This window comes from Bos taurus, chromosome 15 (assembly GCF_002263795.3).
Source record: "Bos taurus isolate L1 Dominette 01449 registration number 42190680 breed Hereford chromosome 15, ARS-UCD2.0, whole genome shotgun sequence".
In the NCBI taxonomy this organism is placed as follows: domain Eukaryota; kingdom Metazoa; phylum Chordata; class Mammalia; order Artiodactyla; family Bovidae; genus Bos; species Bos taurus.
The window spans coordinates 31264312-31280469 of NC_037342.1; the positions used below are offsets into that span (position 1 = coordinate 31264312).

The 16158-nt window shown below is 48.7% G+C and overlaps 1 protein-coding gene across 2 annotated transcripts in view; it reads left to right on the top strand.

The window, feature by feature from the left end:
• The window catches only part of GRIK4 (glutamate ionotropic receptor kainate type subunit 4), a 493259-nt gene that overhangs the window by 150207 nt on the left and 326894 nt on the right, over positions 1 to 16158 (top strand). The window contains exon 2 of one of the 2 annotated variants that reach the window (XM_059874755.1): positions 9888 to 10019. In XM_059874755.1, coding sequence (XP_059730738.1) covers positions 9938 to 10019 — 82 coding nt within the window. In that variant the 5' untranslated portion in view covers positions 9888 to 9937. Of the gene's footprint in view, positions 1 to 9887; positions 10020 to 16158 lie in introns of those variants that run through there. The other variant, NM_001192626.1, reaches the window with a different exon arrangement.

The window sequence follows — 16158 nt, forward strand, 5'->3', positions numbered from 1 at the left end:
CATGAGGCGTGGGAGGTCGTCTCACTGGGAGAAGATGTGGCTGTGGTCCAGGGTGCCTTGGATGGGATGAGGGAGGGGCCGGAAGTTCACATTCACCGATTGCATTACTCCTAAGATCTCTCCCAACAGCTTTTCAAGGGAGGCCTCGCGTCACCCATGGTTTATAATTGTGGAAATGAAGCTCTTAGAGGTTAAGTAACCAGCTTAAGGAAGCAAAGTGACAGCTGAGACTGGAAACCAGGGTTGTCATCTCTTTGTTTAGAGGTGGATTGAGTGCTTTGGTCTGAAATAGACATTCGAAGTGGTTTGGAGGGGAAGGCAAACTGGGGTCCCCCCAGCTCACTCATTAGTGCCCAAGAATTGGGACCCGCTTCCGCAGTTGTGTGTCCTGAGTGCTGGCAGACACCTCCAGGGGCCCTGCTCCTTGGATGCCTCCCCTAAAGTCAGGCTCAGGCAGGACAGTCCTTCCACTTTAGTTTATCCTGATGCGTCAGACCTGGTCCAGCTGATGCCAAGCCTCCCTGGCTGGTGTGCCATATTGTAACTCATCACAAACTCCTGAGAGCGTCTCCTGGTAGTAAATCCTAAAGGCTGAGGACGTTGGGGCTGATCGTTTTGCCAAAGGACACTCCTAGACTCATTCCTGTGTTGCTGGCTCCGCCTGCCCCTGATCTGGCGAAGTGTGCAAATGGGCCCAGGTCTATTTGCATTTCTCATCTTCTTCAACATTGTGATAATCACTATCATCACATTTTAACACCTCCTCAGGTACCACTGTGCGCCAGATTCTGGGGTGCCTAGAGGAGGCAGGTGTAGAGAGCAGTGGATGAGAACGGGGTACTGGAGCCATGGCCTGGCTCTTCCACCGATGAGCTGAGTGACCTTGGCAAGTCCCAGTTGACCCCTCCACCTTTGGGGTCCTTGTCTGCTGGGGATTGGAAGGGGGATGAGTGTCTGCCTCACAGAACTCTGAGGAGCATTAAATCTTAAATAGTACTTTGCACATAGAAAGCAAATGTACTTACATATACGTATTTATTTATTTTTGGCTACCCTGGGTCTTCGATGTTGTGCGTGGGCTTCTCATTGTGATGGCTTCTCTTGTTGTGGAACATGGGTTCTAGGTGCACAAGTTTAGTTGCCCCACAGCTTGTGGGATCTTCCTGGACCAAGGCTCAAACCTGTGTCTTGTGCATCGGCAGGTGGATTCTTAACCACTGGACCACCAGGGAAGTCCAGAAAGCAAATATTTAGTAAATGTTACCTGTTCTCATAAAGTACAGTTCCTAGAACTGAAGAATCTCAGAGTTTAAAAGAACCTTAGAGATCATTGGTCTGACTCTCTTATTTTACAAAATGGAAAACTGAGGCTCAGACAGGCTCAGAGCTAGTGAACACCCAGGCCCCTGACTCCCAGGACAGGATCTGCATCCAAGCATCACATACTTGTTGCCAGGGAGACGGGATGCTTAGCACATGCTGCCCATGGTATCAGGTCACAGAGGATGACTCCCCAAGGAGGCCACATGGCCTGGGGTGCCACCCCACTACCTGCACATCCCATCCAAGCTGCTAGCTGCTGTTGGGAGTTTCTCTCTGTTGGAGGAGTCAGAAGAGCAGAGAATCACACGTCCATTTGTCTTGAGGAGGCTGGAGCATCTTGAGGAGTAATCAAGATCTTGTTGCCCAGAGTCGAGAGCAAACCTGTAATTAATCTGGCTGCCCCTCTGATTTCCTTTGTCCTCCCACCACCAAACATTCTCTAGTGGCTGTCAGCCTCCTCTTGGACCCACCCCAGAAAATCAGAATTGATGGTGTAATAGCCTTATGGGGATGAGAGAGACCAGCAGAGGGACCGCTGACAAGTCAGGAGAGGAGAGGTCATTTAGCACAACTGGGTCAGGGAGTCTAGACGCCGTTTACTGTGGGACATGAGGAGCTGTAGTTGGGCAGTGTCTGTCTGTGCCTGTTAACCAGTATGGGTTGAGAGTCAGCACACATTCGTGGAGCTTCTATTCAGGATGAGCATCATAACAAACGTGTCAGGAAGATACATGCCAGAGAGATGATGCTCCCCTGCCTTCCAGGAACACACAGTCTGGAACAGAGAGAGAGCATCAATACATGCAAGTTAAACAACCATTCATTTATTCACTCATTTCTTAATGTTTATTTATAACGGCATTGCACTGGGTGCTGTTCTAGGTGCTGAAGGTGTAACAGTGAAGAAGGCTCTGCTCTCACGGAGCTTCATTCAAAAATACAAGCACCAGGGCTTCCCAGGGGCCTAGTGGCTAAGACTCTGGCTACCAATGCAGGGGGCCTGGGTTCCGTCCCTGGTCAGAGAACTAGATCCCACATGCCACAACTAAGACCCAGCACAGCCAAAATAAATAAGTAAAAATAAACATTAAAAACCTTTAAAAAATAAAATACAAGCACCAGAGAGAGGATTAGAGACATTGAGGTCTGAAAGAGACAGGAGAGGATTTTCTACCTTGAGGAAGCAGAGCAGTCTTGAGATGCTGAAACAATGGAAATTAGGTGCCCCCTTTGAAAAAAACTGGGGACCTCTGATCATTGTATTAAAAAGCAGAGACATCACTTTGCTGATAAAGCTCTGTAGAGTCAAAGCTATGGTTTTTCCAGTAGTCATTTATGGATGTGAGAGTTGGACCATAAAGAATTCTGAGTGCTGAAGAATTGATGCTTTTGAGTTGTTGGTGCTGGAGAAGACTCTTGAGAGTCCCTTGGTCAGCAAGGAGATCCACCAGTCCATCCTAAAGGAAATCAGTCCTGAATATTCATTGGAAGGGCTGGTGCTGAAGCTGAAACTCTGTAGCTTGGCCACCTGATGCAAAGAGCCGACTCACTGGAAAAGACTCTGATGCTGGGAAGGACTGAGGGCAAGAGGAGAAAAGCGGGAGCAGAAAATGAGATGGTTGGATGGCATCATCGACTCAATGCACATGAGTTTGAGCAAACTCTGGGAGATGGAGAAGGACAGGGAAGCCTGGTGTGCTGCAGTCCATGGGGTCACAAAGAGTTGGACACGACTGAGTGACTGAACAGCAACTGATTTCTGGCGTTTGGATCAGGAAACATCCTGGATAGGTAAATGCTGAAGCAGGGATGAGACCGCAGAAGCCTCAACCGCCAGTCTGATTCCACAGCACATCTCTCAAGTGCTCATGGGGTAGGATGCAATCAGTGTGTGGGGTGATACTTCCTGTGCTGTGCAGGTGGGGGCTGAAGGGCTGGAGCAGGAGAGCTGAGCGTGCTCGTGGAGGAGCTGTACCCGAACACTACATTTTCTTTCTGGGCAAGGACTCTGAAAGTAACTCATTAGGAAATAATTCACGCCCACAGAGCCTTTTCCATGACTATAACCTGACTGAATTATTTCATAATTTCAACAGATATTTTTGAGGCTTCCCTGGTGGCTCAGATGGTAAGGAATCAGCCTGTAATGCAGGAGACCTAGGTTTGATCCTTGGGCTGGGAAGATCCCCTGGAGGAGGAAATGGCAACTCACTCCAATATTCTTGCCTGGAGAATCCCATGGACAGAGGAGCCTGGCGGGACAGTTCATGGGGTCATAAAGAGTTAGAAACCAGTGAGCGTCTAACACTTTCACACTGTGGGGCAGCCTGTGCTAGACACTGGGGATGCAGGTGGAAAATTCTTACATGTTCCCTGCTCTCCTGGTGCCAGTCACCCCATGAGGTAGGCATTCATATCCCCATGTTACCAATGAGGAAACAGGCTCCAAGGGGTGGAGCTGCTCAGGAGGTTCCCTCCTTAAGGAGCACAGCAGATCTGACCTGGCCTCCTTCCGTGCTGGGCCCTAACTGTGCACTTGTTAGGGTTGGCATGAGTGCTCTAGGGTGTCAAGAACAGCGTTCTCAAATTGCCTGGGAAAGATCTATCAGAGGCCTTCAGAAATTAGAAGCCATATTTGTATCAGCCTGCTTTGGACTTAAATTCTGCCAGTGCCTTTGTATTCAACTCTAGTTGAACGAGGAGCCTGGGATCTGTGATCACATGGGGTTAGACGGTCTTGAATTTGAACTTCAGCACGACTGCTTTAGTTGCATGACCTTGGGTTAGTGATTGATCCTCCTTGAGCCTCAGTTTCCACATCTGTGAAGTGGTATGCAATATCATCTTATAGAGTTAGTATAATAGCCATGAACAGTTAATTACTCTGAGAAGTACAGGATAAGCATCTTAGCATCACTCCTCCTAATGATTCTGTGAGGGTGCTTTTATCATTGAGCTTCCCTGGTGGTTCAGTGGTAAATAATCCGCCTGACAATGCAGGAGACTCAGGTTCCATCCCTGGGTTGGGAAGATCCCCTGGAGAAGGAAATGACAACCCACTCCAGTATTCTCACCTGGGAAAGCCTGTGAACAGGGGAGCCTGGAAGGCTACAGTCCATGGGGTTGTAAAGAGTCGAACACGACTTAGTGACTGAACACGGACACATTTCTATCATCCCCATGTTATGAATGAACAGGTTGAGGTTCGGAGAAGTTAACTCACTTGCTCATGGTGTATAGCCGCTGTATGACAGTGCAGGACTCAACTTGTGTAAGAACTGTGGCTGGCAGTCCAAGCCCCAACCTCAGAAGTAAAGGACAATAAACGTTTCCCTCCCCTTTTCAGTCTTCTTGCCTGGGAAATCCCATGGACAGAGGAGCCTGCAGGCTACAGTCCATGGGGTCACAAAGAGTCAGACACGACTGAGAGGCTAACTTTTCACTTTCACTTTCCTCCTTTCAACATATATCGACATGATGATCCTATGCCTGGATCTAGAGCATTCTGTCTGCTTAGATTGTTTGTATTAACTACAGTGAATGTACAAAACATAAAAAGTACAAGTCAGACTGAGAATTTATTTCAACTTGGCATAAACTCAGAAAATGCCTTTTGACGCCCTCTGTTCATTGATTTCATTCAGCCAGTACTAATAGAGCACCTACTGTGTGCCAGATAGTGTGCTGGTGCTGGCTACGGTCCCGGCGTCACAGCTGACAGTTCTGTGGGGAGACAGGAGGCATCATCATGAGCAGAGTACGTGTTCTAACGAGGAATGTTCCAGATGTGGTAGCAGCAGATGGGAAAGGGATCACAGAAAGCCTCAGAGGGGAGGTAATGCAGTGAGCCTGGAAGACACAGTGTGCAGGCCATCACGGGGCGAGACTGCAGCCTGTGCACAGGCAGAGGGTGGGTGCTGAGGCAAGTTGGAGATTGAGCTCTGCTGAGGATCGGCTGCAGTGGAGTTGAGGGTAAAGACAAGAAGACAGGAACCAGAGCTTCCCTGGTGGATCAGTGGTAAAGAATCCTTCAGCCAATCAGGAGACTCTGGTTTGATCTCTGGTCTGGGAAGATCCCACATTCCATGGAGCAACTAAGCCCGAGTGCCACAACTATTGAGCTTGTGCCCTAGAGCCTGGGAGCCCCAACTACTGAAGCCCACGTGCCCTAGAATCTGTGCTCCGCAACAAGAGAAGCCACTGCAATGAGAAACTCTCATACCGCAATTAGAGAGTAGGGTCCGCTCACCACAGCTAGAGAAAGCCAGCAAAGCAATGAAGACCCAGCATGGTCAAAAATATAAAACAAACAAAAAAAAAAAGCAAGAAAGAAAGAGGAACCAGATCTTGAAGGGTTTATCTGTTGGAGTTACGTTTGCCTTTGATTCTTGATGCAGTGGAGAGCTGTGGTAGACTTTGGGGCTGGGGTGTGTCATTATCAAGTTCGCAGTTTGGTAAGAACTCCCGGATGCTCGTTCAGGTGGCTCAGATGGTAAAGATCAGGTGACTCAGATGCTAAAGAATCTATTTGCAATTCAGGAGACCCGTGTTTGATCCCTGGGTCAGGAAGATCCCCTGGAGAAGGGAATGGCAACCCACTCCAATATTCTTGCCTGGAAAATTCCATGGACTGAGGAGCTTGGTGGGGCTGTAGTTCATGGGGTCACAAAGAGTTGGATACGACTGAGTGAATAATACTTTTATTTCACTTTTCTGGCCACTCACTGGAGACCCAATGGAGAGGGAAAGACCAGAGGGAGAGAGACGGAGATGGCTGCTATCACAGAGTCCTGGTTGTTGCTGGTGGATGTCTGGACTGGAGCAGGTTGATGGTGATGGAGAGAAAGTGACGGAGCCATTGGGACTTGGTGACTGAGTCGATGTGGAGTGTGGGGAAGTAGAACTCTACAGTGACTTTCTGCTTTCTGACTTGGGTGACTAATGGATCGTGGTGCCATCCACTGGGAAGGAGAATGTAGGAGGAGAAACAGATGGTGGGGTCGGTGGAGAGGAGTCCTCCTTTTTAGGACTAGGTGTGTCTGGAGGGCTGTGGGACGTCCAGGTGGAGATTTCAGGAGGCGGCTATCTCAGTATAGGTGTTCTGGGCTTGAGATTCTAATTTAGAAGCCACACCATGCCAGTGGTAATAACTCATGGGTGGAGGTGGAACTCTCTAGGGATGATGTTAGTGGGAAAAGGGGCTGGATGCTCTATTGCTAGAAAAAAAATTTATCTTTAAATTATGGAAATATTTTCAGTTGATAAAGGCTATGTCATTAAGTTCTAAGACCAGATTCATATAAATTGAAAATAAGACCTCAACTTTCCTTGTGTTTTTGGATAAAGAATTCAGAAGCTTCACGATCTGCTCTCATACGCAAACAAGTACGTGACAGACGACTACCCAGCGGAGTCTGAATCCTGGCTTAGCCCTGGCTTTCCCTAGTAACAGCTGTGTTACCTTGAACTAGGCACCTTTCTTGAGCTCAGCTTCCTTGTTAGTAACAGAACTTGTTTTGTGATTAAATAAGATAAAGATTATGGAAAAAATTTTGCAAACCCTTTTGCTTTACCAACTTGTGTCATGTTGGTGCTTTTTATTCCTGTAAGGTTTTGGGGGAGATTATTTCTCATCACTTTGCCCAAGAGCAGCAGAGGACCTGAGCCATTGTCCTTACATGTGGTCTCCAGGATCAGCCAGCCTTTGGGGTCATGAATAATGGCCATCAGGCTTCATGGATTGAGTATAGTTCTGTCATCAAATAAAATTTACACAGGCTAATCTGACACCTATTTAGCGGTCTGCATAATAATTATTGTGCAGTGGGCTGACCAGGCATAAATGGAAGGCATTTGACAGAAACGATTATATTTAGTATTACTTTTATATAGCCTAGCAAGATTTTTACGGTTCTTCCATCTTTGACAGCCTATTCATTTTCCACTCGATGCGAATTTATTGAGGCTGTAATATATGCCAGGCACAGTTCTGGGCCCTGAGATGACAGAGAAACAGGATTTCTGTTCCAGCCCCACCTCCACTGAGCTTGAATTCTAGTGGGAAGACAGTCACTCCGTAGTCAACCTTACCCACAATGAGTAAGAACGCCAAGCTTCCCTTGAGATCATGGTTGCTTTCATCTCTTCCTGCACTAACACCCATGAATTAATATTTAGTTAAATTTATTTATTTGGCTGCATCATTATTTGGTCTTAGCTGTGTCATGTGGAATCTAGTTCCCTGACCAGGAATTGAACCTGAGCCCCCTGCCTTTGTTGTTCAGTCGCTCAGTTGTGTCCAACTCTTTGTGACCGCATGGACTGCAGCACTTCCTTGTCCTTCACATCTCCCGGAGCTTGCTCAAACTCATGTCCATTAGTCGTTGATTCCATCCAAACATCTCGTCTTCTGTCATCCCCTTTTCCTCCTGCCTTCAATCTTTCCCAGCATCAGGGTCTTTTCTAATGAGTCAGCTCTTCACATCAGGTGGCCAAAGTATTAGAACTTCAGCTTCAGCATCAGTCCTTCCAATGAATATTCAGGATTGATTTCCTTTAGGATGGACTGGTTTGATCTCCTTGCAGTCCAAGGGACTCTCAAGAGTCTTCTCCAGCACCACAGTTCTTCAGCACTCAGTCTTCTTTATGGTCCAGCTTGGGCCCCCTGCATTATGAGTGCAGAACCTTAGCCAATAGAGCACCAGGGAAGTCCCAGCACCAGTGAACTAAAAGACAAAGATTCTGAGCCTGATTTGCCAACAGCAAAGTTGTCTTTGCTCCAATCTTTATCCTTTATTTCCCTCTGTCTCCTTATATCAGTCAGTGGCTTGAGACCTTCCATCCATTGAACAAATATGTCTTGTGCACCTATTGGTATAAGTAGCCTCAAGGGATACAGCAGTAAAACTGGGAGTGGTCTGGCCCTGGAGAAGCCCACGCTGAACCCAGAGAGACAGGGGCAATAGAGGAAAACATTTTGTCATCAGAGCCACTAGAGGCTGCTAGGAGGGGGTAGAGAGGCACCTGATTCTGGCACCTGGCAAGGTGCGGGGAAAGGAGCACACTCCAGGCAGAGGGGCGGAGTTGTGTGCAGGAAGATGCAAGGTGCTGGGTTAGGCTGCAACATGAGCTGCCGTGGGAAGGGGGGATGTCATAAAACAAAAGCTTTACCAAGTGTAATGCACATACACACATACAGAAAAGTGAACATTATCATCAGCATATATACAGCTCGACTGATTTCACAAACTGAGCACACTTTGCTTAGCATCTGGAATAAGACACAGGACATCACCAGCATCCTCAGAAGAACCCCCGTGGCCCATTTTGGTCACCACCCTCCTGCAGGGGTCATCACTAACTGGACTTCTTATAGCACACGGTGGTTTTGTCTGCTTTTAGATAGAATCATGCGGTAAATGCTCTTTTGTACCTGGTTTCTTCTACTCAACCTTATGTCTGTGAGATTCATCACGTAGGTGCATGGAGTTGTTGACTGTTCGTCTTCATTTCCAAGTTGTATTCCCTTGTGTGATCGGACACTACATTCCTCCATCCTGCTGCTGGACATCTGGGTAGTTTCCAGTTTAGGGAAATCCAAAGAGTGCCCCTGTGAACATTCTAGTATGTCTCTGGTGAGTGTATCACACATGTCTATTAGAAATACCTATGGAGTTGCTGGATATTAGCATACATGTTAAGCTCTAATAGACCAGTTTTCCACAATAGTTACATCAAGTTATGTTCCCAGTGACACTGTAGGAGGGTTCCAGTTGCTCCACATCTTTGCCAACACTTTGTAGTATCATTTTTCTAAGGCATTCTGGTGAGTGTATGTTGTTTTAGTCACTAAATAGTGTCTGGCTTTTTTTGTGACCCCATGGACTAATCCTGCCAGGCTCCTCTGTCCATAGGATTTCCCAAATGAGAATATTGGAGTGGGTTGTCATTTCCTTCTCCAGGGGATCTTCTCAACTCAGGGACTGAACCCGCATCTCCTGCACTGCAGGCAGATTCTTTACCGCTGAGCCACCAGGGAAGTCCTGGTGAGTGTATAGTGATAACGTATTGAGATTTATAATTGCATTTTCCCTAGTACTTTTCCAAGTGTGCTCCGAAACTTTGGATATATTGTTAGTGAAATGTTTGTTCTAGTCTTTTTCCTATATTGGAGAAGGAAATGGCAACCTACTCCAGTATTCTTGCCTAGAGAATCCTGTGGACAGAGGAGCTTGGTGGCCAGCTGTCTATGGGGTCGCACAGTGTCAGACATGACTGAGCGACCCCACTTTTCACTATGAAGCATTTGGCCACAGTCACACTGCCTGCCCCTGATTTGATGGGGATGAAGGTGGAGGATGGCTTTAGAACCTGAGGCTTCTGTGAGCCTGGGCAGAGGGGGGAAGGCAAAGGCCTGGAGCCAGCCTGGAGCTCCCCCACAGGCACAGGGGTTCGGGGAGGGAGCGTCAGTCCTCCTCACTGAGGCTGTCCACTCGGGGAGGCCGCTGTGCTGGAGGGGTGGCTCCCAGCACGGGGACTCACGCACTTCTCCCCCTCCCCCGCAGAGTTATGTCATGCCCAGACCAGCGGAGGGCTCCATGAGGATTTATAGAAGATGCCCCGCGTCTGGGCGCCTTTGGTGCTGCTTCCCACGTGGCTCGTGATGGTCGCCTGCAGTCCACACTCCCTGAGGATCGGTAAGCGCTGCCCCTGTGGCACCCTGGGGGCAGCCCAGCCCTGGGCGATGCCCCTCCTGCACCCAGGTGTCTGCCAGGCACATCTGACCCTGCACTGCCCTCCTGAGTTTGGCTGGGGCAGGGGTGGCAGTGGTGGGGCAGCCGACAGGCCCACAGCTATGATCTGCTCAAGCTGCCTGGCTCCTCTTGTGATGAAACCAAAGATTCTGATAAGTGTCTCTTGCAGCCTGTGATGGACTCAGGGTGGGAATGGCTGGGGGGCTTCCAAATCCAGGGCTAGAGAGCAGAGCACAGCTCATCTCTTCTCTCCTCTGATCAATCCCAGAAGTCTTCCTGGAGGCTGTGTTCAGATGAAGTGTTCTTGGTGCCCCTGACCTGGCTGCTTGGCAAGGCCTTGGTGTCTGCTTGCCCTAGCCCGGTTGTGGGAAGGAAGAACGGGCCACTTCAGGGACATATGTCCACCCGCTCTGTCCCTTGGCCTTGCTGCCGTGGGGGTGCTCCTTCTAGTTATAGGCAGGCACTGCTATTGATGGTCCATCAGCACCCCTGTGCCTGGCAGAAGGCTTGGCTCTTTCCAGGGTTCAGAAATGCCTGAAAAATCAACTGCCTCCCCTACCCTTCAACACCTCCAAGACTGAGCAAAGCTGCTTAACTGCAGGCATTGCTCCACCAGTGGAGCACTGGTGATCTGGGTATTGAGAACACGCTCCAGCTGCAGAGACAGATAGTCCGGTCCAGCAGACACTGTGTGGTCAGCTGATGGCCTGGGACAGATGTGGGATGTTGGGGACTGGGTTGTGTACTTGTATATGGGGAAGGGAGTCAGTGTGGACAGGTAGCTGGGGCACAGCAGTGAGGAATCCAGGCAGGTGTGTTGGTCACAAGAAGACCAGTCCAACAGCAGGACCCCTGGGCAAGGCCAGGCAACAGCCTTAGAAGCACCTAAACACCAAGTAGGTTATCTGGGCAGGTGCCCACCTGAGGCCTCTCTGTCTAGACTGGGGTGGGGATGGCGAAAGTGGATACTATGCACAAGGCAGGATCCGAGATCCTAAACTTGAACCTGAAAGGGTTAGAGGCTGTTTTAGAATGAAGACTATGATATAGAATCCCAGGGACTTGGCCTAAAGCTCCTGAACTCCTCTAGTGCAGTTAGGACTGGTTCTAAGGTCCCAGACATTGGCATGATGGTGGTGATGGGTGGTCAGGAGGCTCTGGCCAGGCCAGGCATCACAGAGTCTAAGTTTGAGGCCCCCAAGTTGCTCCATGCTGTGTCGTGGGCACACAGACATATTTCTCCATGGATATGCCAGAGACAGCTAATTGGAATCAGAAATGAGGACCAGTGACTCAGTCCTTCCCCTCATCCTGCCCTTGGCTCACCACCCTGCACACTTGAAAAAAGGAATTAAAAACAAACCCTTTCCTCCCTCTTCCCCATTCACTTCTACTGAAACTTCAAAACCTAATTTAATTCTGCTTAGCAGCAATGCAAAACGGTTCATATCCTTAAGATGCTTAATTTATAAGATGCCTCCAGTTATTCAGCATTTGCTGTGAGGTTTTCTTCTCCTCTAAATGAGTGGATGAAGCAGTAACCCATCAATTTCCATTTGTCGCTAATGGGAAGCGGAAAGAGACTGAGCCGGAATCAGTAGCGCCTTGCGGCCTTGGCTCTCTTGACACTTGTTCCCTCGGAGGGAAAGCAGAAAGTGAAGCTGACAGATCCCTGTCTGGCCTGCTGTGCGACGGGGGAGGGCTTCCAAGGGACCCCTGTGCTCCCATCCCCACACTTGGAACGATGCTTGTCCAGTTCCGTCCGCTCTGCTGGTGCTGGTTGTGGTTCATGCCAGACCACGTCCAGCTGATTTCCAGCCAGGGGCCCTGCTGGTGGACAAGGTCAGACCGAGCCTGATCTCCTGCAGAGTCCAGGAAGCTGAGTGAAGTCAACAAAGAGAGAGAAAAGTAAAGAAAAACCAAAACAGCAATGCCCGGGCTTGTTTTGCTGTCTCCTTGGTTATCCTGGGAGCCAGGAGCTTTATGGATGAAAAGGTGCTAATTACTCGGACTCCGGAGGGGATCTGGAGTAGGGCAGGGATGAGGAGAGAAGTAGGTCAGGAAAACGCAAGTAGCTGAGCAGCAGGCAGCCTTCTGCACCGATGGTCTGGACCAGTGTTGATGGCGCCAGGTCCCCCAAGGCCTCCAGAGCCTCTTGGAAAAGGGAGGGGCTGCTGCTCCTTCCCTTTTCCCAGGGGTCACTCTCCCCACATTTGATTCTTCTGGAGTTCCTCCCAAACCCCCAGACTCAATGTAGATGGCTGTGAGAGCGAGACTGAATGAAGAGACCAGGGATCTCGGAGATAAATGGTCCCGCCTGCTCCATCTCCAGCCCCGCTTGACGGCTGGTGACAATATGGATGCTTGTAAAGAGGCGCCGAGCCCATTACCCTGCCTTGGGACTGCTGTTTTTCATTCAAGTGAGGCACGGGGCGGGAGATACAGCCAAATTGTCTATTACAGGGTCCGGTGTTTACCCCCCCGCCCCGACCCAATGAGGTTTTGGGTAAGAGAAAGGGATTTTATTTATGATGGTGAAGCTGCCCGCATAAATTCCCCAAACTCTCACACATCTGTCAGCCCGCTTCAGTCATCTATCTTCTGGAAATGTCTTTTGATTTTGCTTCTGTCCCTCTGGGTCCTCTGAGTGATGACTGTGGGAGCCACAAGTTAATAAATGCCTTGAGAAGACCTCCCCTCCCCATCTCTAGAGCCCTCCATTACTTAAAGGGATCATCATTATATCTTAAAGCCACAAAGGATTCTGCAGATCCCATTTTCCAACCTGCTCATTTCGCAGATGGGGAGGGAGACCCACAGGGGTGGCGGTTTGGCCAAGGTCACAGGGCTCATGGGGGCGGAGCTGGTGGCAGTCAGTCCTAGGGCCTGGTCTCCTGACTCCTCTTGCAGTGTCCCCTCCATTGCCCACCAGTGGGCTCCCTAAGCCACTGGGGAAGCAGAGTCACCTTCAACAGCAGGTGAAGGTCCTTGTCTCTTCGTTTCCTCCCATCCCGTTTCTGATATTAGCAAATCTTGCCCCCAGACTCATTAGGAACTCAGTATTTGTCAGCTGAATGAATGTGAGGCTTTCCCGCTAGCCGTCTGTTACTCCTTCCCTGGTCACTTATGTTAGCCACACGACTACTCACTGTTAAGTGAATATGCCATATACTAGGGAGGTTTACTCTGGGCTTTTCTCATTCCTCTTCTGGGCCTGAAGATCTCTTCCTTGCATTCCATTTTCTCTGCCTGGAAAAAAAAAGCGACTTCTCCAGCTCCTCCTCTCCCCTCCCCTCCTCCTTCTCCCCCTTTTGCACCACGAATATCACTGGTGTAAATAGCCCTTCCTCCTCAGACTCCTTTCCCAATATTTTCCTGTCCTTCCTAGGGTCAGATCATCTTTGCCCAACCATTCTCCCATTCCCCTGTTCCATCATTCACTGGGTTGTACTCTGATTATTATGGCATTTTCCCACCAGAGTTTGGCTTCCAAGGGAGATGGACAACGTGACACAGGCCCTCACACTTGATGTGTGCAAGTGTGTCACACAAGCTCAGTGAAGGGGTAGGTGGATGGGTTTGTGATCCTTGCAAGATGTGGTTCCCTCAAAACATGCTCCGCATCATTGTTTTAGTTTCTTCCAGCCTTTGTTGTTGTTGTTCAGTCGCTAAGTCGTGTCCAGCTCTTCACGACCCCATGAACTGCAGCACGCCAGGCTTCCCTGTCTTTCATTATCTCCCTGAGCTTGCTCAAACTCAAGTCCATTGAATCAGTGATGCCATCCAACCATCTCATCCTCTGTCATCCCCTTCTCCTCTTGCCCTCGATCTTTCCCAGCGTCAGGGTCTTTTCCAATGAGTCAGCTTTTCCCTGCACTTAAAGAGGTAGACTTATTGGAGGAAGTAGAAAAAAAAGGAGAAAGAGGAGAAAGAGAAAATGTTCATCTATCTGTCTTACTTAAAAGAGAGAAGAGGAATGGACTGGAGATCCTGATTGAGTTCTAAGGCAAGTGTTAGCTGTAATGGTAAAAACAGGGATTCACCTATTCATTCATGAGTCCACTCAGCAAGTATTTATTGATTGCTGTGTGCCAACGACTGAGGATATGGTGCTAAATAATAATAATCCCCATAATAATTCCCACTTGGAAAGACCTCACTTTCTTCCAGGTACTGTGCTGGGTGTTTCACATATTTCAGGCAATCTTCACGTCAGAATTAATGATCCAAAGTTATAGATGAAGAAACAGAGGCTCAGGGAGCTTAAATAACTAAGGTCACAGAGAGACTGAAATGCAAACCTGTCTGTCTCCAAAGCTTCTCTTTCCGCTTTGCTCTACTGCAGCTCTACAGCCCTGGAGACATTGGGGATATTCCATTATCACAGCAGTCACATAAAATGTATTGTGTTCTATCTGGTAAAGGGATTGAAAGATGGAATCATTATTGCTTTTATAGGCTCTCACTCTTTTTTTGTTTTTAACTCCCAAATAATTTCCTAAGGGCCCAAAGTCCATCAGACAGATGAGGAAACTGAGGCCTGGGGATCTGAGAGGCTCGATCAGGGTGGTACAGAGTTCTGCTCAGTGTGGGTGGTGCCAGACATCAACAGGTTATTGTAGCAGTTGAATCTCTTGTTTAAGGTTTCCCTGTGAGGTCGAGCAGCAAGAGCTTGGATTTATTCGACACTCTGTCTTACTAGGACCCCAAGCACTTTACAATTCCCATTTTTCACTGAATTGGTTTCCCTCAATGAGCTCCAAGTCCTGCAGAGAGAATGTTTAACACAGAACATTCAGATGTTATGAAAATGAAGATAAGAGAATTGGGGGAGGTAAGCAGGGGAATAAAATGCACCGGTTTTCTTACCCTGTTCTGCTGTGTGTTAAATATATCGGACACTGCTGCTGCTGCTGCTGCTGCTAAGTCGCTTTAGTCGTGTCCGACTCTGTGCAACCCCACAGACGGCAGCCCACCAGGCGCCCCCATCCCTGGGATTCTCCAGGCAAGAACACTGGAGTGGGTTGCCATTTCCTTCTCCAATGCATGAAAGTGAAAAGTGAAAGTGAAGTCGCTCAGTCGTGTCCGACTCTTAGTGACCCCACTAAGATCCAAATATACCAGTGGAATGCTGTGTCTTTCAGAGGACATAGCATGGGGCTTTTTGAGTAGTGGGCTTCCCTGCATAATGTGTGATGTGATCATGTGATTTGATTTATGAAATTTTGATCAGCGTGTAACTCTTCATCTCTTTTCCCAATTGAGTCACCCAATCAGTTGGTCTTTCACATTAGGGACAAATACAAATTGATGCCTTTCTCCTTCATCTGTCATCTAGAGAGAGAATCCATGGACAAAGCTTTCTGGGACACAAATCCCTCCCCTAATGACCACCTTAGGGGATCAGGGTCTTTGTTATTATGTCTGTGTTCCTGAGTCTAGCACAGTGCCTGGCCCATGAAAGGTGCTTAGGAACTGCTGGATGAATTATCTAACGATGAGTTTTGAATCTTGAACTGACCTGTCAGTTTTCTAATCTCTCTTCTCCCAGATGTTGGTCAGTGCTCAGAAATGTCAACCAATTTTATTTAACCCTAAGTGTCCAAAATATGTATTTAGGAGAGCAACTATTTTGCTGAAAGCAGTCCTTTAGAGCATCTGCCCGCATGCGTGCTCGCTTGGGGCTGTCTCTCCTCTCCTTCCTTCCCACCCCTGCTACCCCTGCCTCTTCAGAGGGATGAAGGAGGCTTGGTTATAAAGGTATTCCAGGCCAGAGTGCCTTGCAGCGTCCTCTGTCTTTGCTTGTGGCTTGGTCTTCCGCCAGGAGCACTGCATTGGATACTGTCAGGACGTGTATCCTCTCTCTCAAGCTTTCCAGAGCCCATCTGTGAGCTGCAGCCTCTGGCCATAGTCTCTTGCACTGAGGAAGCAAGGGATGCATTAGGCCTAGATGCTCCATTTTACAGATAAGACAAACTGGGGTCCCCATAAGGCAGAGCAAGTTGGCAAAGGCCACTGTGGCAGTGCCAGGACTCCTGACTCCCAAATGCCTGGTGACATCGATGCCACGGTTTACGCTGTA